General features: G+C 41.7%; 1 protein-coding gene across 3 annotated transcripts in view; it reads left to right on the top strand.

Annotated features, from left to right (window-relative positions):
* The window catches only part of rab3gap1 (RAB3 GTPase activating protein subunit 1), a 32,866-nt gene that overhangs the window by 2,575 nt on the left and 6,911 nt on the right, over window positions 1–23,380 (top strand). For 2 of the 3 annotated variants that reach the window (XM_070926750.1, XM_070926748.1), the window contains exons 4-23: window positions 11–143; window positions 450–528; window positions 1,178–1,297; window positions 2,192–2,357; window positions 3,231–3,330; window positions 4,696–4,777; window positions 5,129–5,197; window positions 5,999–6,072; window positions 9,488–9,580; window positions 9,827–9,999; window positions 11,575–11,682; window positions 12,074–12,246; window positions 12,627–12,681; window positions 13,277–13,645; window positions 14,203–14,340; window positions 18,419–18,646; window positions 18,818–18,914; window positions 21,118–21,221; window positions 22,263–22,378; window positions 22,552–22,654. In XM_070926750.1, the coding sequence (XP_070782851.1) occupies window positions 11–143; window positions 450–528; window positions 1,178–1,297; window positions 2,192–2,357; window positions 3,231–3,330; window positions 4,696–4,777; window positions 5,129–5,197; window positions 5,999–6,072; window positions 9,488–9,580; window positions 9,827–9,999; window positions 11,575–11,682; window positions 12,074–12,246; window positions 12,627–12,681; window positions 13,277–13,645; window positions 14,203–14,340; window positions 18,419–18,646; window positions 18,818–18,914; window positions 21,118–21,221; window positions 22,263–22,378; window positions 22,552–22,654 (2,580 nt within the window). Of the gene's footprint in view, window positions 1–10; window positions 144–449; window positions 529–1,177; window positions 1,298–2,191; window positions 2,358–3,230; window positions 3,331–4,695; window positions 4,778–5,128; window positions 5,198–5,998; window positions 6,073–9,487; window positions 9,581–9,826; window positions 10,000–11,574; window positions 11,683–12,073; window positions 12,247–12,626; window positions 12,682–13,276; window positions 13,646–14,202; window positions 14,341–18,418; window positions 18,647–18,817; window positions 18,915–20,679; window positions 20,768–21,117; window positions 21,223–22,262; window positions 22,379–22,551; window positions 22,655–23,380 lie in introns of those variants that run through there. The other variant, XM_070926749.1, reaches the window with a different exon arrangement.

Here is a 23,380-nt window from a genome sequence, read left to right on the forward strand (position 1 = left end):
TTGAACACAGGGTGAATACACCAGTGGCACCTGGGGGGAGAAGTCTCAAGATATTAATTTTGCTGACTTTAAGTTCTCCATAACTCACTACTTCCTGAAACAAGAATGTGGGAGGGACGACGGGAAGGACGAGCTTGTGGAAGGTACGGCCATGTCTGGATGTGAATGTAGATTACCTGATGAGTTGATAGCAATGTTTTAGCAGTTGCATTGTAACTTAATGTTTACAATTGTATATTGTCACGCGCTTTTAGTTAGACCAGTGTGTATGCATTTGAAAAAAAGAAAATCGGTTGCAATGATCTCTCTCTTCCTCTTGAGCCCTAAAAACTCACAAAAGGCACTAAAAGGTCATCAGACAAGTCAAAAACATTCCAAATTAAATGTAATTCATCCCTGAATTCATCCCTCCAGTAATTAGTGTTTGAACTCCTTGATTTTGTGTCCAGATGCCTTCCCCTTGGCAATGCAGGACCTTCTGTGTATGAACAATGACTTCCCACCTCGAGCCCACTGCCTGGTTAGATGGTGAGTTCATTATGTTTGCAAAGAGAAACCAGATACATGCAGCTTATTTTGGAGCATGGCTTACTTACTTTAACTGCGTTAGTGACTCAAGACACTGCTTCCTGTCTATTGTTTTTTTTTTGTCAAGCATTGTTTTTCCTTAGAGCAGAATGTGTCTGAATTTTACAGTCAACTGTGCAGCTGTAGAAACTGACTTATTTAAAGGTCCCATATTGTAGAAAGTGAGGTTTCCATGTCTTGTTTGATTCTAAAGCAGCTCTAGGTGCTGTATAAATACTGTGAAAAGATCAAAATGCTCAGTCCACAGAGAAATGCACACAGCCCGTATTCAAGAGGACCTATTATGCTTTTCCTTATTGAACTGAGGGGCTGCATGAAGGGCCAGAATAAGATGAATAAGGACTTATTTGATCTGTGAATCATGCAAAGCTACTCTAGTGGTGTCCCAGAATAAAGATATAGAGCAAGACATGAGCATAATACCTCCTCTTTAATGTATCATAAAATACTGTATGAAGCTAATGTTAACTATGACTAAATATACGCTTGATGCAAACTGGTTGGTAGACCAGGTGCAGAAAATAGCGAAGCAGCTAGACTGTGATGCTGATGGTGTATGTTTCTGCTGAAATTGTGTCTGTGGTGACAGGTACGGTATTCGAGAGTTTGTGGTCATCTCCCCTGGGACCAACTGCGAGGCTATCATCAGCGAGTCCAAATGCAATCTTCTTCTCAGCTCCATCTCCATCTCTCTGGCCAACAGTGGCTGGTGAGTCCCCTTCATCACTCAAGGCATTGATCCACATATAAGTTTTGGCAGTTTTCTCTGTTAGTCCAATGTGGAAAAAGGATGTGGATTTGTGAGCAGTATCCAATTAAATGAATTCTTCGTAGTAATGTTTGTAGGGGTGTGTATTGATTGTATTGAGTATTGATCTTATAGATTATTAATATTGCAAATACAGTCTCTGAAGGGGCTGCATAACTTTTTTTGCACAAGCTGCATTGTTCAAAATTAATAATAATAATAATACATTTTATTTATAGAGCGCTTTACATGGCACTCAAAGACACTTAAGTTAAAATGGTGATTAAAAGCAACATATCACAAACAAACCCATAATAATCACACGTTACTCACACATTAAAAGCAGTTTTGAAGAGGTGAGTTTTGATTAATGGTTTGAACATGGGCAGTTTGGTGCAGTCAGGGATGTGTTTGGGGAGAGAGGTCCAGAGGGAGGGGGCAGCTATACCTGTACAGTAGTCCACACACGTTTGCATTTAGTTAAATTGGACTGTGCAGACTGTATTACAAACAGTTCAGTTTTTCAGGTGCAACATTTATGGCAGGTGTTTCTGACAGTGTTGGGCAGTCTGTCTGCTTAACAATCCCATTTTGTTGCAGTAAAAATGATTGAAGTGACATGAACAGACTGAAAACAGATGTTGACAAAGTTGTTCTTTGGGAACTTAATTTGCTGTCGAAAAAAGGAAATAAATCCAATAGATAGATGTTATCACAATACTCAGCATATCATAAAATGTTTAAAATTGCAAAATCATCATATTATGACTTAAGTATTGTGATAATGTTGTATCGTGGGGCCTCTGGTGATTCCCACCCCTGACTGTCTGCTCCTCTTTTATCTTGCGCACTCAGCCAGGTGCCCATGTTTGTGCAGATCCAGCAGAAATGGAGGCGGATGTATGCTGGAGAGTGCCAGGGACCAGGCGTGCGCACTGACTTTGAGATGGTCCATCTCCGCAAGGTGCCAAGCCAGTACAACCACCTGTCTGGCCTGCTTGACATCTTCAAGTCTAAGATAGTAAGTGCTATGGAACCAGACACATTAGGAAAACGACTTCATGGAATTAATCTGATATATCACCCAGCTCTAACTTGGTCAAATGCTCAATTAGCCTTTCTCTTTTATTTATTTTGTATTTTGCTCCCCCCTCCAATAATTATGCATGAACAGGCAAGGATTTGGTCTTTTCCAGGCAATGTTTTATGATTTTTGGGTACTTTTTACACCTAACTTGTATGATGTGATCAACTGTACTGCTTTCTTGGTCCGCTTTGTTTAGCCTGGTGTGATATGGACACTTATTCATGCAGGTCCCGACCAAGCAACAGCACTGACAATCACTGGCAGATTAATCGCTAATGAAAATAATCGTTAGTTGCAGCCCTAATGGCGATGTGGCGTACATTGAGATGTGGAAGGAGCATCTGGAGCAGATAGGGCTGTTTGAGTTGCTGAGAAAGGCAAATCTGGTGGTGAATTTATTCAAATGTGAGTTTGGAAAGGGGAAAGAGACGTACTTCAGGTGGGCTGTGTGGCTGTGCTCTTTCGAGCAGCCAACCTATTGTTGACTTGCCTGAACACAGCTCATGCGTTGTTTGCGTATATGTGGGTTTTACTGGCTCTTTGTTCCCAACTTTCCTGCCATTACAGCACCATTGACATCTGTTTTGAAAAGAGCTGAAGTGGGTATGGTCTAAAGAGTATCAGAAAGCTCTAAGCTTTGACAAAGGTGGGCGACACACGCAAAGTGGTAGGTATTCAGTCAGTGTCAGTGTAATTCCTTTGGGTCCATAGTCCTGCAACAGATTGGTCAGACAGGGATAAACTGTGTTTTGCCATATATAAATAGTACAGACAGCTTATTTTTTCTTTTTCTTTTTTTCCCCTCAGGGTTGTACCCTGTCCCCTCTACCTCCAGTCAACATTGCCATCCGTTTTACCTACATTCTACAGGACTGGCAGCAGCATTCGTGGCCACAGCAGCCTCCAGGTACGCACATGCAGAACAGAGGATGATGATGAACATTACCAAATAATCTCATTGATCACATACTGTCGGCTTCATAACAGGGCTGTCATGATATCCAAGTACAATAATAGTACAATATTGTGGCTAAAAATATAACAGTCATTTTGTCAAGTCATGATATTGCAATGATGCCCATCAAGGGACTGGTGTTATATACATGATTACAGTACATTGGACACTGCTTCTGCAACAGGCAATGTTTCTCTGTACCCCTGTCCCTTACAAATAAACTAATAATAATTTTAAAAAATCATTATTAAACAATGTCAAATGTAGAACATTCAGATAATAGTTTCAACATACAGATGTTGGCTTGCTAAATGAAATTTGGAGACAGCAAATGTCTGTATGTCACAGCCATCGTAGCTTTGTTTTTTCACTAAACAAGCTTCCGTTTTGATTTGATTTTGAAAGTCTCCCCTTGTGCCTTTTTGACGAACACTGGCTGAGATGTCATGGTTTGCCAGCCACAAAGCTGCAACTTCTGAAGCAGCGGCTGGAACTGCATGCATTGTCCAAAATGATCCATTGCCTACACAAAAAACACTTTACTCTATGTGGAGTAGTGTGTAAGGACATTTCAGATACTTTACTTACTGCTGGCATATTTATTTTTTCATTTCGGCCTACATGACCTTTCATCATGTACATTAACAGGCATCACAACATCTCCTTATACATACAGTAGGTGCTGCATATGTTATCCAATCACAGGGCCACAAAGAAATCTATAAAACATCACACGGTCAAACGTTTAGAAAATGTTAAATAAGGGCAAAAGTGCAACATTTCAACATCCATATGACAACCTCAGACTGTCCAAAAACCACAGTAGATGAGATATGTAATCCCTCCAGTGGAGGGGGCAAACAGAGGCAGAGCAACCAAACAAATCTTTATTATGTTTGGATGAATATTTCTGAAAATATGAACGAATGAGTAATATCTGAGAGACACTGACACTATTCTTCATTCTGCGTAATTCTTAGTCATTGCAAAATACAGTCCATATTTTTGACATTTTTAATACATTTCACACATCTTTTACACTAATGACACTGAAAATGTCTGAAGGTCAATTTGTGTGCACAAGGTATTTAATAGGGAGTGATGTCACACATTAGTATAGTAAATACTAGTTAATATTATATTGCTATATGAAAGTAAATAATTGTTAATACTATATTATATATGTTATACTATATTAATACTATATTATATACTACATGATAATAGTAAACACTAGTTTTTGATGATGATTTACTGCTGTGCAGTGCAGCTGTTTTTTTTTCTATGGTCATTTAATATGATTTGACTTTCTGGCAGACTTTGACACACTCCTTGGAGGTGAGGTGGGAGGGGTGGAGTTTGGGAAGCTTCCATTTGGAGCCTGTGAGGAGCCAATCAGGTAAAGGCATTGGTAACTCATTGGTACATCCCATAAAACGTGTAATGAAATTGCAGTGTCACTGGGCTTTGATTGCATTTCAATTCTCCACAATGTGTGCAGTGGGATGTGAGAACTTTATCACACATAATAATGAATGTTTGATGTCAAAAAGAAAAAAAATCCTGGCTGGGTTTTTAGCACGTGGGTGGGGTGTCGCTGTGGATTTTTGTATATTTTTGTTTCTGTATGCTTATGTGTTTCCCTTTTGCTATGTTTACGTAGCAATAATACAAATAGTTGAACACAATGAATCTCTTAAGCTCTCTGCAAAACAAAAACAGTTGTTTTGTCTGTTTTCGGCTGTTGTAGTGAGCTTCATCTTGCAGCCACTTGGCCTCACCTGACGGAAGGCATAGTCGTAGATAATGATGTCTACAGGTAAGAGTGTGGAGTGGATTCTATATCTGGGCTGTCTCTGACTCCCACTGTAACAATGACCTGCTGTCATGCTGTTTCTTGAAAGATTTCATACTGTTTACTTGAAAAATATAACTCTGCCCTCTTTTAACAAAACATCTGGGAAAAATAGGCAGTGCTGTGGCTGTTATGCCTGTCCTAAACTAAGGAAAATGTGATGATATATGAATGCTGCAGCAGCCACAGTATATGATGACCAATCAGCCCATACCAGTAACCCTAACCAGTAGGTCTGAAATGATGTTTTCACAAAACAAATGTTCATATATGCTTCATACTATGAGCATGGAAATTATTGGAGCAAACCTAAACCAAACTAAATTACATGTTTTTATTGCTACAGCAAGGGCCGCATACCTATATGCTTTGTCTGTATGCTTTGGGCATGTTGGGCCCTTTTTGAAAAGCAAAAACAAAATAAACATTGGAGATTTCCGGCTCAAACATGTACACTGGCCCGTCCACTCAGTCTTGGAAGATTCTTATTTCTGATTCCTCCTTTTTTCTTCGTTTCAACAATGAAAAAATATTAATAATAAACTTGATCTGAAAATCGATTCGACATGATTTGTAATTGGGGGAAAAAAAAGAATGACTTTTGTAATTTCAGTGTAATTTCAGTCTGACTACTGTAAAAGCCATGTGCATATCATCTGTACAGATCTTATTAAACCTTAAACCTATAGTAGATTTAGTCTGTGGGCCATAATCTTGACAGAAATGTGATTTAACCATATATGCTCTGTTTTTGGGATCCGGCAGTGACCTTGACCCTCTCCAAGCTCCTCACTGGTCAGTCCGAGTCAGGACAGCTGAAAACCCTCAGTGTTTACTGGGTAAGATGATTCAATTTCTGTACCTATTAAACAGTGCAAAAAAGATACCAATGTTGTTTCAAGAATTTTCTAAAAGCAAGTGTTTTATTGAAGCAAGTGCAGTGATCTGCCTTTTTCAAGACATTGAAATATTCCACAAACTAGGGAAGAATTCTGGGAAGTGGAATTATCTACACCCAATCACAATATATTTTATCACTTTTCTTATCTCAGTTGTTTACAAAAATCAGTAAAACATAAAGTAATTAAATGGATTGATAGAAATAGTATCTTTCTATAAATCATTTTACCATTCTAGAGGTTTCTATTGTTCCTCTACATCCCAAATAATAAAACAGGGCTAATGCAAAATATTAAGGGGGTTCCATTGGGATTTGTTATGTGGGGGGCTCTTTGTAGTGTTTCCCACAGGATTTTGTGAGACTGTGGTGGGTGGACCTTGGACCCTAAGATTTTGTACATTTTAAAGTTAAATGTATCAATCTGGTGCACATCTGGAGAGAACGACTAAGTTTCGTGCTCTTGTAAACCATTCTGTGAGAGGCAGAATGGGGAAAACGGGACTGAGGCAGCTGCTGTGACAGTAAGTGATGGGGGACAATATCCACAGTCCTTCTTTTGAGCCACAATGTATTCAAAAGTTTATCTGACAGTTCATATGAGGCTTCAGACATCTAGATTAGACTAGTCAAGTGCATATCTTCCAAAGTTGCAGCCATTTTAGTATAAAATTTCCTCTTTGCGTTTCCCTGGACACCATTTCTCTGTTATGCTGCTTTGGAGAGATTTATCTTGCATTATTTATTTATTTATTATAATTATTATTTTGCATGGAGTGAGGACTGGATTTTGTTCCCCGTCACTTCACATAGAAAGCCCGTTAGGAAGAGGTCTCTTAATGGCCAGTATAAACAGGGGGAAGGATTACAGCAAGCAAAACCTGTTTCTGACTATTGCTTTAAGACAGATTTTAAAAGTTGCGAACCCTCATTTAAAGCATAGGTCAACAGGTGAACCGCGGTCCGAGTCCGGACCCAGACGCTGTCCTATACGGACCCGGACCTATAATCAATAAATTATTATGGGATTTAAAATTTTGACGGGGCGCTTCCATTTTAACCGGCGCAGCTTTTCTAGTCTTTACGGCACTGGTTCAGCGGATCAAGAAACTCACAGACCAATTGCATATGAGTTAAGCCAGCCCACGTGATGCTACTCAGCCAATCAAATCTGTGCATTCCCGGCGCTAAACATTGCAAACAATAATGACAATAAATATTGTCAAAATGTTTTTGAATGGTACTTTCTTTATTTGATTTGACAGTCAGTTGTTGATTAAATGCAGACGTTGATACAACTACTAGGCTACTTCAATATACACTATATTGCCAAAAGTATTCACTCACCCATCCAAATAATTGAAATCAGGTGTTCCAATCACTTCCATGGCCACAGGTGTATAAAATCATGCACCAAGGCATGCAGACTGTTTCTACAAACATTAGTGAAAGAATGGGTCGCTCTCAGGAGCTCAGTGAATTCCAGCGTGGTACTGTGATAGGATGCCACCTGTGCAACAAGTCCAGTTGTGAAATTTCCTCGCTCCTAAATATTCCACAGTCAACTGTCAGTGGTATTATAACAAAGTGGAAGCGATTGGGAACGACAGCAACTCAGCCACGAAGTGGTAGGCCACGTAAAATGACGGAGCGGGGTCAGCGGATGCTGAGGCACATAGAGCGCAGAGGTCGCCAACTTTCTGCAGAGTCAATCGCTACAGACCTCCAAACTTAATGTGGCCTTCAGATTAGCTCAAGAACAGTGCGTAGAGAGCTTCATGGAATGGGTTTCCATGGCCGAGCAGCTGCATCCAAGCCATACATCACCAAGTGCAATGCAAAGCGTCGGATGCAGTGGTGTAAAGCACGCCGCCACTGGACTCTAGAGCAGTGGAGACGCGTTCTCTGGAGTGACGAATCGCGCTTCACCGTCTGGCGATCTGATGGACGAGTCTGGGTTTGGCGGTTGCCAGGAGAACGGTACTTGTCTGACTGCATTGTGCCAAGTGTAAAGTTTGGTGGAGGGGGGATTATGGTGTGGGGTTGTTTTTCAGGAGCTGGGCTTGGCCCCTTAGTTCCAGTGAAAGGAACTCTGAATGCTTCAGCATACCAAGAGATTTTGGACAATTCCATGCTCCCAACTTTGTGGGAACAGTTTGGGGATGGCCCCTTCCTGTTCCAACATGACTGTGCACCAGTGCACAAAGCAAGGTCCATAAAGACATGGATGAGAGAGTTTGGTGTGGATGAACTTGACTTGCCTGCACAGAGTCCTGACCTCAACCCGATAAAACACCTTTGGGATGAATTAGAGCGGAGACTGAGAGCCAGGCCTTCTCGTCCAACATCAGTGTGTGACCTCACAAATGCGCATCTGGAAGAATGGTCAAAAATTCCCATAAACACACTCCTAAACCTTGTGGAAAGCCTTTCCAGAAGAGTTGAAGCTGTTATAGCTGCAAAGGGTGGACTGATGTCATATTAAACCCTATGGATTAAGAATGGGATGTCACTTAAGTTCATATGCGAGTCAAGGCAGGTGAGCCAATACTTTTGGCAATATAGTGTATATCACACTAAATCACAACGCAAGTTAGACATTAGGATGTTCCGGACCTTTGCTTGAGGACATTTTCTCTAACTGGACCTCTTCGAATTTTAGTTGAATACCCCTGATTTAAAGCGTAGTTTAGGGAGCAGTGTTGGGCAAGTTACTCAGGAAGTGTATTATGTTACTTTTTACTTATTACTCCTCTAAAAAGGAATAATATTACTTTGCTTATGACTTGGTATCAAAAGTAATAGTACTGCTATTACTTACGTTACTTGTTATATTACTGTATTACTTTTGCTACCACCCCCCCTCCACCACCACATTCCGAAAAAGTGACATACAACTTGTTTAGCCAGCTCCTTTTAGAGCTGAATCCACTTTATTGGAATAATAACTAACCTTTCAGGAGGAGTCATCAATCAGCCAAACTGCAAACATTAAAGTCTCTCAAACCTGATGGGATACAGTATATACATGTATATGTTTATACATACATAAACCCACCTTCTTGAGCTTCAGCAACCTAGCAAAGGGGACAAATGACGACGTGTCACTGTGACAGTATAGATGTCATTGCAACTTAATGTCATTGATGTTTTTCTTCATTTGCTGAAAAGCATAACAAGGGAAACGTTTTGGCCTAGAGATTACCCTAAAAAGCAAAAAGGTCATGGGAATTTTTTTGTATGTCTGTGGTAACAATACCTTTAGCAAGACAAAAGATGAATTCAGTCTTTTTCTTTTACTTTGCCCCTCAGCTGTGTGGGGCAAGTATTTGACCCATACTTGTCTTCTCTTGCAGGTGACTTTCTGACAGAGTTCTTTAAGCTCTGCTGCAGGAAGGAGTCTACAGAGGAGGTTCTGGGAAAAGGATTGGCTGAAGAGGAGGGCAAAGGTTGCTGGCTGTACTGTTTTAACACTGGAGTGGATGGCATTGTTTCTCACAATGATGTCACTAAGCCCACCATATTCTAAAGCATGGGGCCTACTGCCTCTTTCACTGGCGTTTGTGAAATGTTAACATAGAGCCTCCAATTACTTATCTCCACAACTCTATGCTGATGTTCCCCTCAGAGATACAACATACAAATACATAATGTATGGGGATAGAATATGAAATGTCATTTTTTTCCCCCTGCAGAAAATAGTGACATCAGCTCTGCTTTATCCAAGCTGACAGAGCCAACGGCAACGGTGCCAATCTCCAAACTCTCTGTCTCCAATATGGTGCACAGTGCCCGAAAGCACATCCAACGCCACCGACGCATTGATGAGTCACCACTCATCACTGATATACTCAATTCTGTCCTTCTGGTAAGGGTTATTCATGCAGACTGTTGTATATGGGTATTGTTGTCACAGAGAACAAACATGAAAAAAAGTTACTTGTTAAAGGTCCCATATTCTGCTCATTTCAGCTCCATATTTTTATTCTGGGACTCCACTAGAGCAGCTTTGCATGATTCACAGTTCAAAAAATCCTAATGTATCTTGTCCTGGCCCTTTCTGCAGCCCCCCAGTTCCCCCTCTGTCTGAAACAAGCTGTTTTAGACAAACTGAACAACCTCCAAAAACCTGAAGAGTAGTCCTGAGCAGAGCGCTCCAATAACTTAGACAGACTGAGCGGGTGGATGAGCGTCCCTGTACTTGGTGGGTGGTGCTGTGATTGGAGCAGATGACCTGCTGGGGGCGTGGCTGAGTGCAGTGACTGTATAGTTGTGACATCACAACCTTACGGAAGTCCTGACGGCTCGTTTAAAGGCATGTCTGAATACGGGCTGTGTGCATTTCTCCATGGACTGAGCATTTTGATCCTTTCACATTATTTATGCAGCACCTACAGCTGCTTTAGAATCAAACAAGACATGGAAACCTCACTTTCTACAATATGGGACCTTTAACAGAAGTAAACATAAGAAGTGCCATAAATCAGAAAAAAAAATTTGTGTTGCAAAACTGCAAGCACAGCCTTTTCCAGTTCAGTACAGCAAACTTCATTCTGGACACTTCTGCAAAATGGCTTAAAAGTAGAATCTCAATATATACTCTGCCCTAGAAATAGAACCCATCCCCTTGACATAATTAGGCACCACCCCCACCGCAGATTCCCCACTGTGACAGAATCAGGCCAGGCCCTGAACCGAGCCAGATTCCACCTTGTAACCGTCTGTGTAAGACCCTGCCTCTGTGACTGAATCAGATCCCACACACGCATCAGATTTGTCCCTGTGACAGCAGCTACCCGAGCACCAACCGCCTCCATCCTCTGTTAGAAACCCCTACCTCTGACTGAAGCAGGCTTCGACCCCAGCATGAGTGGTCACGACTTTCTTCCAAATAACAATTTTGCCTTTAAAAAATCAGTATCTTTTACTTACTTACTTAACTTCACATCACTTCCATCTGGCTCCAGCTACAGGACTTTAAAATTGTGGTGGAATCTCCTTGGCAGGAGTTTTGTCTGTCATAGCAAAAACACACTGAATGCTATTTATATATGCGTGTACGTTCTGACTTTTAGAGATAACTTACTTCAAGACTGTTGGAATTAGGGTTATATATATTTACTTTTCAAATAGTGTGCTTGTATGTACATGGGATTTATGTAGGGGCATAAATGTATATGTTGATATATGACCATGTATTCATGGTATTTACTGCATGCATCTGAATATTTTTCCTGTGGGACACGACCATGTGCAGGCTTTAAAACCAATTCCCCTCCTGTGACAATAAAGATATCCACCTTTACAAAGACTTGATTTGGCTGGGTTAGACCAACATTCAATATGTATGATGGGCAAGAGATTTGCACACTGGTGGATTGGTTTTATGTAAATTTATGATTTAATTGCACTTTTTCAAGTGTTTTTTTCCTGCATGTCTCAGTATCTCTTCCCAGATGCTGCTGTGGAGAAGTCATCAGAGAATAGCAAGAATAAAGCTGCACAGTCAAACGCCAGTGCGAAGGCCGAGCAAGATAAGAACTCTGACTATGTATGTTTGCCCTTTTATCACTTACACACTGTGACAAGTTTGACTGGGGTGCCAGTAAGGTGGTGTCTAAGGTTTGGCATGTAACATATGCTTTCAAACACTGCAGAACCATTATACACTGCAAACATTGGAAAATAGCATTTCACAAATGGCAACAACAGTAACATATTGTGCAAAGCCTTGGAAACGTGTGTGCACAAATTCCCCAAGTAACTTTGCAATGGACACTACTGAATCCTCAGTGTTTCTAGAAAAGTTGAAAGGAGGTCCCAGGAGTTAATACAGCCCCTAGTAATATGGTGTCAGGATGCCAATGTGCATTCACTTCTGAATTGAACTTTCCATAGACTGTTTAGCCATCATTCTCCCTGCTTTCTACCCCTGTGTCCAGAACCTTTTTCTCCAGCTAAAGTCAGCACCCAGTGACAGTCTGACCTACAGGCTGGCGCTGTGTGTGTGCCTGGTCAACTACAACCACGGCGGGCTGCGCGCTGTCGCCCACCTCTGGCAGGAATTTGTCCTAGAGTTGCGCTACCGCTGGGAAAACAACTACCTCATCTGTGGGTGGGTATGACACACACCTGGGCTGCTCATTAGGCTTGTTTGGAAAGGGCTATAAGCAAGTACCATACATATGGTTTAATTTTGACACACCCGTCTCAAAGAACATAGCCACAACTGCCTTGTACCTTTATGGGATCTTCTTGACTCACTTCTCTGATGTAGATTTTATTTCACATTTCATCACAACCTATTTTGAGTATTCCTACACAGACTGATAAAATACAGAAGTGTAATACATCAAAGATACAAACCATATGCAAGGTAATTATTTTTGCAGCGCCGTACTAGTTGAAGCAGTTGATCTAGTTGCTCAATCTTTTAATATAGTCATGTTCGCTCATATCCATCTTGTCTATCTCCATATGCTTCCAAATCTACAGACTGGCTGGAGGACCTCCTGATCTTCGCTGTTGTCTTTTGCATCAGAAGCTCCAGGTAACCATTTATACAAAAGCACAGGTGGTATGCTCAAAGTAAATCAAGGTTTTAACAAACTATGAAATGCTGTGTATATGAGCCCATTTTACATTATCGAGGAGACTCTTCTCATGTACGATCAATCTATGACAATGGTCACAGTAATAGTCAGACCAGCTGTCTCCCTGAATATTTTCAACTTTCATCCATGCCAACTTAATCAATGAATAAATGAATATCCAGCAAAACGCTTTAGATACATGCACGCACATGCTGTAGCAAATAGAAGTTAAATGAGAGTTTCAGTTTTATAAAATTCATAGGAGAATTCTCTATCTACTAAATGATGAAACTGATGAGGAAACGTATCCGTGGAGTCACTAGAGGGGAAACAGGGGCTCCCGATTTTCCCAATTTAAGGCTTCAACTGCCAAAATCAATAAAAAATCTTCTTCCTTTTATATAATTCAACTTTAAGCAGTGGCACCACTCCTGCTTGCTCTTTCCATAATTGTTGTGTCATGTCTGAATAAAGCTGTAAGGAACAAGCCATCACTTCACAGATATGATGAAGACAGCAATGTGAAGTATTCCATTTCTTGTTCTTACGTAGATGCTGAACTGCTGCATCGAGAGGAAGAGGGCCAGGGATGAAGCTCGCAGGGTGCTGGAGGAAAGCAAAGAGAGAGAGCGCAGGGTGTCTGGTGGCTGCCAGAATGGCCGCCCCGTGCCAGAGTTGATGACGGCAACAATGAGTGCGTCCGCCTCAACAAGGGAGGTGTCTCCGGGTAAATCCTGGGACTCGTGGAGCGACAGTGAGGATGAGTTCTTTGAGTGCCTGAGTGACCAGGGGGAGATAGAGGCTCCACATACTGAAGGAGAAAAGGATGGCAGGAAAAGTAAAGCAGAGGGAAGGCTGCACCCCTATAACAACATGACTCTACTTAACTCTACAGAGTCTCTCTACGTTCCTGTCACACAGGTCAGGATCTCTCTGTATCCATCTCTTTCACTCACTATATATAGACATGTATATACGTATATGTATATTTGTTATCATATTACCATTTATTCTAAATATAGCATATATTAAGAGAAAAATTATACATACATAGAATGAATAAATATAACATTAGGATTATAACGTTAGTTGGTAGTGTTTGAAAAGCCAGATTGCCAAATGCTAAAGTGCAAATGCAAAATAAAATTTGAATTAGCTTTTTCAATTTCCTTTTTCTTTTTAAGTTTAATTATGGCCTGATAATTCCTAGTAGTGTTGTGAAATAATAATCTTTTAAATTTCATCTGTTTTAATTTTCTGGAATTTTAATAATGACCAAAAATATCCTCCATATGTTAGATTAGATTTCATTTTTTTAACTGTAATCATTCACAGTTTGAAATTTTGAGCTTTAAAACCAGCGCTGCATGCTTGAACCATAAATGAACAAAAACTCCTGTGCAAATGACTGAGTCAACTCTAAAATGACAATAGTGAATGGAAGTACATTGACTGCTGGGTGTGCACTGGATTTTCAGGAACCCGCTCCCATGACAGAGGATCTGTTAGATGAGCAGTCAGAAGTACTGGCCAAGCTGGGCACTTCAGCTGAAGGTACCCACCTCCGTGCCCGGATGCAGAGTGCCTGTCTGCTCTCTGATATGGAGTCCTTTAAGGTGAGCAGGCAGACATACACACATTCAATCTATACATGGGCTGTATTTATTGTGATGGAAATCTGTAAGCTGGTTACTTGTTATTGAAGAAGGTTTCAGGAGACTTGGATGTCTTGCGCAGAAGCATTTATTGAAGCTCGGCTGAGGAGAATAGAGAAAAGCAGTGCAAGTGAACACAATGTAATGCCACCCAATTCTAAAGGTTACTTCCTAGCGAGGAGACATACAAGATGTGTGAAGATTCGATTGTATTCTAAACAAGGAACTATGCTTACCCTAAGTTAACATAAGTTACGTTGTATGTCACATTCAGTGCATATCTCAGAGGAAAAGAGGACACAGCCTATCAATGTGGAGTCTTGGCCCATGGGCCATATTACCCTCAACCTTGGTCTACTAGGCGAAAGAGGAAGCCTTGCCTTCACCCTGACCAGCCATCCTTGGAGACAGAGAGTTCCACGATTGCTCTGAAAGAGACAATAGGCAATGACCTACTGCTTTTAAGTTTACAAATGGCCTGAAATAGACCTGGGGACCACTGTCCTTTTAGCCTAAAGAAGGAAAATTCCTTCACAGGGTTCAGAGGCTTCTCTGAGAAACACTCTGAAGTGGTCAGAGATCTCTTAAGACGTTGTGATGTGGCAAAGGATCTATGGGCTATCTATAAGCCTAAAATCCCACTTCCAATTGACGAGAAATGGAACAAAAAGACCTAAACCGACTAACTAACACTATCCAGACAGAACAAAAGGAAAAACTCTAAATGGCAAAAGAGGAAAAACCCATATTGCCCCATAGGTGATATAATGATTATACACTGCTCAAAAAAAGGGAACACTTAAATCACACATAGGGTCTCAATGAACAAAATACATATTCTAGTTCAAAATCTTTACTGTACATTGTGTAATTCATTTTATTATGACTTAATTAAATTAAATTAAATGACGCAACAACGGTCAATGGAAACCAAAATCACCAATTTATTGAGGGCTGGATTCAAAATCACACCCAAAATCAAAGTAAAACATTGAAATCAACTGCGTGATCCAACTTGCATGAATTTCATCACGGCAACTCATATTGTGACTCAGTAGTGTGGATGGCTCCCACGTGCACGTTATGTACTGATACATAATGTCCCAGAGGTTCTCGATTGGATTAAGGTCTGGGGAACGTGAGGGCCAGACAATGGCATCAGTGCCTTCATCATCCTGGAACTGCCTACACACTCTGACCACATGAGGCTGGGCATTGTCCTGCACAAGGAGGAACCCAGGGCCCACTGCACCAGCGTAAGGTCAGACAATGGCTCTGAGGATTTCATCCCAGTACCTAACAGCAGTCACGGTCCCGTTGGCTAGCACGTGGAGGTCTGTGCGACCCTCCAAGGATATGCCTCCCAGACCATCACTGACCCACCGCCAAACCGGTCATGCTGGATGATGTTGCAGGCAGCATGACGTTCACCACGGCGTCTCCAGACTCTTTCCCGTCTGTCACATGTGCTCAGTGTGAACCTGCTCTTATCTGTGAAGAGAACGGGGCACCAATGGCGGACCTGACAAGTCTGGTGTTCTCTGGCAAATGCCAATCAAGCTGCACAGTGCTGGGCTGTGAGCACAGGGCCCACTAGAGGACATCGGGCCCTCATGCCACCCTCATGGAGTCTGTTTCTGACAGTTTGGTCAGAAACATGCACACCAGTAGCCCGCTGGAGGTCATTTTGTAGGGCTCTGGCAGTGTTCCTCCTGTTCCTCCTCGCACAAAGGAGCAGATACCGGTCCTGCTGCTGGGTTGATGCCCTTCTACTACCCTGTCCAGCTCTCCTTGTGTAACAGCCCATCTCCTGGTATCTCCTCCATGCTCTTGAGACTGTGCTGGGAGACACAGCAAACCTCCTTGCGACGGCACGTACAGATCTCCCATCTTGGAGGAGCTGGACTACCTGTGCCACCTGAATGGGCTGCAGGTACTGCCTCATGCTACCAATAGTGACAAGGACACTAGCAAAACGCAAAACTAGAGAGGAATCAGTCAGGAAGGATAAGGAGAGAGCAATTGTCTGTGGCCACCACCTGCAAAACCATTCCCTTTTTGCGTGTTGTCTTGCTGTTGCCTCTCCAGTGCATTTGCACCAAAACAGGTGAAATTGATTCACAATCGCTTATTACTTTAGCCCTGAAGTTTAATTGACTTGGTGATACACTGTCATGATTAAGTGTTCCCCTACTTTTTGAGCAGTGTACTTTATTATAACCAACAAGTAAAAACAACCTGTTAAGCATTTATGATATGATGGTCCAAGCAATGGACTTCATCACATTCCTAAGTAGCAGAATAGCATTCTATAGTTGGATACAAATGGTTTAGTTAAGGGTATTAATACTCTCATCATAGCACAATACATAACTCGATTACTGTCGCTCAGAACACGTTACGGTAATGTGTAAGAAGAGATGTAACTTTAGATTCCTTAAATGTCCATTGGTGTAGATCTTACAACTGAGCACTGTTTACAACATTCTCAAGTAGTACATTCAAACACATTAGTTATCAATGATTTTACTTTTTGAGCTTTATTGCATACCTTCATTCAAATAAATCGAAATAGAAAATGACTCAAATTCAAACAAATCAGTGTCAACAAATGATGATTACTGAATATCTGATATTTGTGTCAACTACTTCTCCCTTGGCTCCCAATTCATTTACAAAAGTAACCAAGGATCAAATATTCTCTTTTAGATTGCTTTTAGTAACTAATAACCTTCACTTTGGAATCTGAATCATCCTCTGAATAACTCTATATTACAGGAGGACAGGAAATTAGTGTTTGATTCTGATTAGGGGAAATCCCAATAGTTTCTGGGTTTGAGGTTTCCTTAACCATAATGTTAGAGCGAGTAGGTGTGCTGAAATAATTGTCTCTGGGTTCTGATGAAAACACCTATGGTGCGTGCATAAGCGCATACATGTGCGGTACACGTAAGGGTCCCTGTTTGGGGGTTTGAAAATATGGTCATCCTACCCCTAATCCACCGAGTTAGATGTGAAAATATTCTGGGTCTAACGTTCCACACTGTTTTCCCCTGCTGCCTCTCTCTGCCATTGCTGGTCTCTTTATGCTTCTGGGTTAGCTACTGGGTTAGCTCACTGAAAGAGATTACATGCTGCATGCCGCATGGATGTGGTGTTGGTTGCTTCGTAACGTTAGCTGATTAAGTGGTTTGCAAACGGCCAGGTAGCCAGTTTACCAGCCAGATCAGCCCCGGGAATCTGGATGAATTAGCTGACATTACCCACTCAATACAGTATTTTGCCACGTTAGCTAGCTAGCAATTTGTCCGCTTTAGCAAGTAAGCTACGTGGACTTTGTGTTTTGGTGGGTGCCGGTCGTTTGTTGTTGTTAGTGGACTCCATTTTGAAGCTAACGTTAGCTAGTGTTGCACACTGTTTGCGCTGTAGGGGAGCTGAAAATGGGGCTGGAGAGAGGCTCAAGCACTCTCTAGCGTGCACAACACCACATCCTTTGGGTTTTCCCGGAAAATTCGTCCCGAGTCCTTTACATAGAAATCAGTCCACAGGCTGTTATAGGCAACCGTGAAAGTCGGGGAGGGTCTAATTTAACAAGTGACGTTACAACCCGTTGACACATTGGCAATAAAAAATCATATAAATTATTAGATATAGTAACTTTAAACTAGTACGGGATGCTTCATGGATATAAAGTCCTGCATTAGAAATGCATCCAAACCATCAAAATGAATGGCCCTATCTAAATACTAGGCTACCGTTTGGTAACAGCTATCAAAATAAAACATGCAATAACGTATGATGAAAATGTTTGCAGTGGCAATACAGCTGAAATTCCTAATCAGGTCTCAGAATCAGATTTTTTCTTGTAATGATGATGTACGAAGGTCATAATTACAAGATAAGGTCTCCATTTTCTTTTCTTTGGTGAATGCACTGCGCTTCCGTAACGTTGATCCCATGGTGATAGACCCGTATGTATATCAGATCAGTTACACTTGAACACAGACTGAAATAAAACAGTTTTCCTGTCTCTCCACAGGCAGCCAACCCAGGCTGTGTCCTGGAGGACTTTGTGCGCTGGTACTCGCCTAGGGATTACGTGGAGGAGGAGGTGATCGACGAGAGGGGTAACACAGTGGCGAAAGGCGAGCTTAGTGCCAGGATGAAGATCCCAGGCAACATGTGGGTGGAGGCTTGGGAGACAGCCAGGGTTACACCTGCACGCCGCCAGAGAAGACTTTTTGATGACACTAAGGAGGCCGAAAAGGTAATTTTCAGTAGAGCTAAATTTAGTGCCCTGTACCATGTATTTTGCTAAGAGGCATGTTATGTTAGCCTGTGCAGACATAACAGATATAACTGAGAGAGAGCAGTAAGAAGCAAACAGAAGGCAGATGAATGGGGCAAGCTAAACCTGGGTTTTTGACTGTCTTTTCAGGTTCTGCACTATTTGGCAGTGCTGAAACCTGCAGACCTGACCCGCCATCTCATGCCCTGCATACTCCATGCTGCTATTCTGAAGTTGAAGGAGGAAGGTGAGTCCAGATTGTTTTGTCTAAAATGTATTGTGACATCAAACAGTAAAACATATTCTTTCTGTCATGTCACACTGTATTCTTGGGAAAGGTGTTCTTAATGCTCATGCCTTTTCCATCTTTAAAGCAAAATCACCCACAATTAGAGTTTGAGGCCCAATTGTTAGCTTTCTCTGTGGCCTTTTGCTTTCAGAATTACTCTCTGGGGTGCGCTCGTGAGTAGGCATTGGCGTAGGCTGTGTTTTTGACATGCTCTGCTGAAACTCAGTTTAAAAGTTATGTTACGGCGCTCTACACCCGCAAAAGGCTACGAAACACTGTTCTAAGTTTGTTATTTTGACCTTTCATTAGTTTAGTTTTAGAATTGCTGCGCCAATGGCCATCAATTTGCAAAAGTGCAAATTCACTGGAGGAACTTCCACTGCTGGGCCCAAAGCCATGAGCAAGAGTGCCTAATCTACAGGAAGCAGTAGTGACTCCCCCCTTCCAGATGACCAAATGGAGGCAGCAGACCTGAAAGCCAAAATGCTCACCTCGTTGAAGAAAGAAATCACTGTGCTGTTTAGGTTTGAAGCTAAAGACTGTGCTGACCTAGGAATTTGAGGCTGTGAAATCCGAACTGCACGCAGTAAAAACAGAGGTGGCAAATAATACTGCTACAATTCACTCCGATGTGGAAATGATGAAAACAACTATATCAGATGACGTGGATTCATTGCAGACTAAGGTAGGCAAGTTTGAGACGGAGGTAACCTGTCTACAGGAAAAATGCCTTGACATGGAGGGAAGGATGAGGTGTTCCAACATCTGAATACTGAATGAGACCCCTGGCTCAAGCACTCCAGCAGCAATCTCCATACTGAAAGAAGTTTTGAAGATGGACAAAGATGTTCTGATTAAAACAACAGGGTTAGGGGTCTCCAGGCAAGGAGACCAGATGTAAGTACGCCCTGTGTCATTGTGGCGAAAATACATTATCATCAAGCCTGTGTCGAACTCCTTCTGCTATGCCAGAGAGTCCGGTCCTCTCCAGTTTAAAGGAAGCGGCATCTCCATATTCCCAGATTAGGGAAAATGTACACGTTTTTCCTTGTAAGGATAACTGCTTCTTCTGACTCGAAAGGATGTGGAGGATGCAATCTTTGACGTCTCCATATAGCACTCGAATTATGAACGGGTTTTGGTGCCAGTGAGCAATAAACATGAAATGTCCTCGAGATCCAATATCTATAGTCGCACAGAACTGCCGCGGGTTGCTCCCTTCTTTGCCTTCCTAAATTTCAACTATGCAGATGTTGTCTTGTTGAGAACTAACGTAGTATCCATCTTCGTACTTAACGTCTAGCTTCGCTAGGTGCCTCTTTGCTAGCTTCGCCACTCCCCAGGCTTTTGGGCTTATCATGATTAAATGGTCTCACTCATAAAGCACTTTATACATTCACCCATTCATTCACACAGCGATGGCAACCAAGCTGCCATACAAGGTGCTGGTCTCCATCTGGAGCAAGTTCGGGTTCAGTGTCTTGCTCAAGGACACTCAACATGATGGGGGGTGCCGGGGATCAAACCCCCAACCTGCTCTACCTCCCGTGCGATAGTGTGCGTCACCATGCTGCCCGATTAGCCATTATTAAAGGATGGATTACCGTGCATAAACATTCTCCTTTCGCCTAAATTATTTCATCGAAGTTGACACAATGCTATATAAATAATATATAAATAAGTTTGAGTGTATCACATGCTAAAATAACTATAAATATGAAAGTTGTCTGCAGAGCTCAGGACTTCTCAGCCTCACAAGTCGAACCTTTCTGAAGCATATCCTCATTATGCACATGGAAGGTAAACCAAAGGTATCTTGTCTAAAAGTATTAACCTAGTATGTCATAAGTTTAAGTAGAAGTAAAAACACCTGGTATACAATATCATTTAATGAAGGCTGTCATCCCTGAAGAACAACTAAATTACTTTAATTTAGGGAAGGAATAGAGTGTGTGGGACACCAGGAGTGTGGGAGTTAAATTATATAGTAAAGTTTATTCTGATGAAGCAATATTGGGTGTGGGTGTGACATAACACATGGAGGCCACATTGAGATCATTCCGTATTATCCCTACTTTAATCTATCACCTGCTTACTATTACTCTTACAACCTTTGTTTCTTTTCTTTCTCCTTCTCTCCTCTTGACCCCCTCCCTAACAGAGGCAGTAGAAGACATTCCATCAGTCAAAAAAAACATTCAGCAAGCTACATGTCAAGCCAGCAAGCTGCTTCACCCCCCCAACCATGACTACAAGAAGTTAGAGGTCAGTGACTGGAAATGAACACAAGCTTCTTACTAGGATGAGACGCGTTGTGTTCAGTTATTCCATTGTACTCTGTGTTGGCACAACTGCTCTGAAATTGATTGTCCTTCAGGACCAAGCAGCAATTACTGCCGGATGCTGAAGCCAATGTGGAAGTACCTTAAAGTGCTGGCTCCAACTGACTCCCATTCACTCATTCACTCCTATTCAGGGGGCTCAGTCATATAGCTGTCATGTAGCTGTCATATGCCGTCGAGTACACCGGCAAGAGGATGAGGTGGTGCAGGCTGGGCTCTGGGCTTAGGGGCACTGGGTGCTACCCCTCTGTAGGCTCCCCAGGAAGTTAGCCAACCAGAAGAAAGTGGGCTTTTAGGGAAGGGGGTGTTAAAGAGACAGGAGCTAAAACAGCCTGTTTCAGACAGAGGGTGAACTGAGGGGCTGCATGAAGGGCCAGGAGAAGATAAATAAGGATTTGTTTTAACTCTGAATCATGCAAAGTTACTCTGGTGGAGTCCCAGAATAAAGATATAGAGCAGGAAATAAGTCCTCTCTAAGGTAATGTTAGCAGGATTTTGGGACATAACTCCCCAAAAGCCTGAGATGTGGTCAGTAGATCAGAAGAAAATGTGCCTCATTCATGATTTTCTTCTTATTTTATAAGAAGAAATTTTATAAGTGGGTTTATAAAAACAGATTAAGTGAAAAATAAAACTGTACATATGATTCATTAAAATGACATTGGGACATTGCAACCCCCCTACTTTTTTTTTGCCCATTACATTTTCATTCCCTATAATTGCGAATATAAAAAGGGCCATTCGCCCTCCAATTTAAAAACAGAAATTGGCACTTCAACATCATAGTCATTGTGTAACCTCAAATCCAACATGCTCAAGTACAGAATGAACAAAAACTAAAATAATCCTGATACATACTGACTGCACTCTACCTGTTACTGTGTTGGAGTCAGAGCATATGTCATGTGAAGTTCCTCCAGCTCCTGCTCTGACAGCATTGATGTGTGATCTATTTTTATCCTAGGATTTCATTAACCAGTTGATGGCCATGGAGATGGTCATAACCCGAGCACGCTCGCTCCAGGCCAAGTTTGCCATTTGTGAGGGTGAGAAGGGAGAGGACACAGAAGAGCTAGAGAAGTAAGTTCCACACGGTTTTATTTGAGCAGCATTTCAGTCAGAGACGCGTCAAGGAACTTACCATTACTATTTATTTATTTATTTATATTTTGCAATTATTTATTTATTTATAACAGTTGAGAACATTTCACGGCACCAGTACAACTGGATTTATATTTGATGTCTTTCTCCAGGTTTGTGAGCTCCCTGCTGGAAGAACCAGAGGTGGTGGTGATCGGAGCTGGCCAGGGGCCGGCTGGCAGCATAATCCACAGGCTGTTTGTCAACGCTCAGAGGGTGAGCAATCTCAATCTCACTCTTCTGCCCCCTTTGACTCTGTTCACCAGTAGGCTAGTCCATCTTAACATGTGAAAAGACCAGGTACGGTATGTTTTTCATATAGGCAGGTTTCATTTCAAGTTTGGAAATGGAAGCAAAATTGGACACTAGTGACACAAAAAGGTTGCTTCAACTGATTATTATCTGCTATCTATCTGCTTTGTGAATGTCTGTCTGCCAGTGGTTTGGTGGCATCACACTGCTAACAGCTGCAGAGACAGAGATTTGCTTTTGAATTGTAGGACTGAGACTTGCTCAGGCCTCACCTAGCACACCAGAAGACAGTCAATCTGGTGTCTTGCAGCCAACTTGGAAGCACAAATTCATTTCTCATTACATGGTACATGCAGCAATGATGTTGCAAATCCTCTATGGGCTGTGGAGCACATCTCAATGGAGAACGTTGAATCTTCCAATTCTTTCCACTGTCTATTTTCCTTTTCAGCGACACCTCCTGTTAATTTATGTGCCCTCACAGATGTGAGAAATAATTTCAGCTAGTTAACAAATATTAAATCCCAACTATAATTTGAAATAAATCGATACAGTTCAAGAACCTAATATTTGATCTCACCAGTAATTTGTTGGCAGCCGTAGCCACGCGAGCGGATTACCGCAGAGATGGTTGTTGTTTCTGCACAGAATGCTTTCTCATATCGATATTTTAATAGTCACATTATCATC

This window comes from Enoplosus armatus, chromosome 20 (genome assembly GCF_043641665.1).
Source record: "Enoplosus armatus isolate fEnoArm2 chromosome 20, fEnoArm2.hap1, whole genome shotgun sequence".
NCBI lineage: Eukaryota > Metazoa > Chordata > Actinopteri > Centrarchiformes > Enoplosidae > Enoplosus > Enoplosus armatus.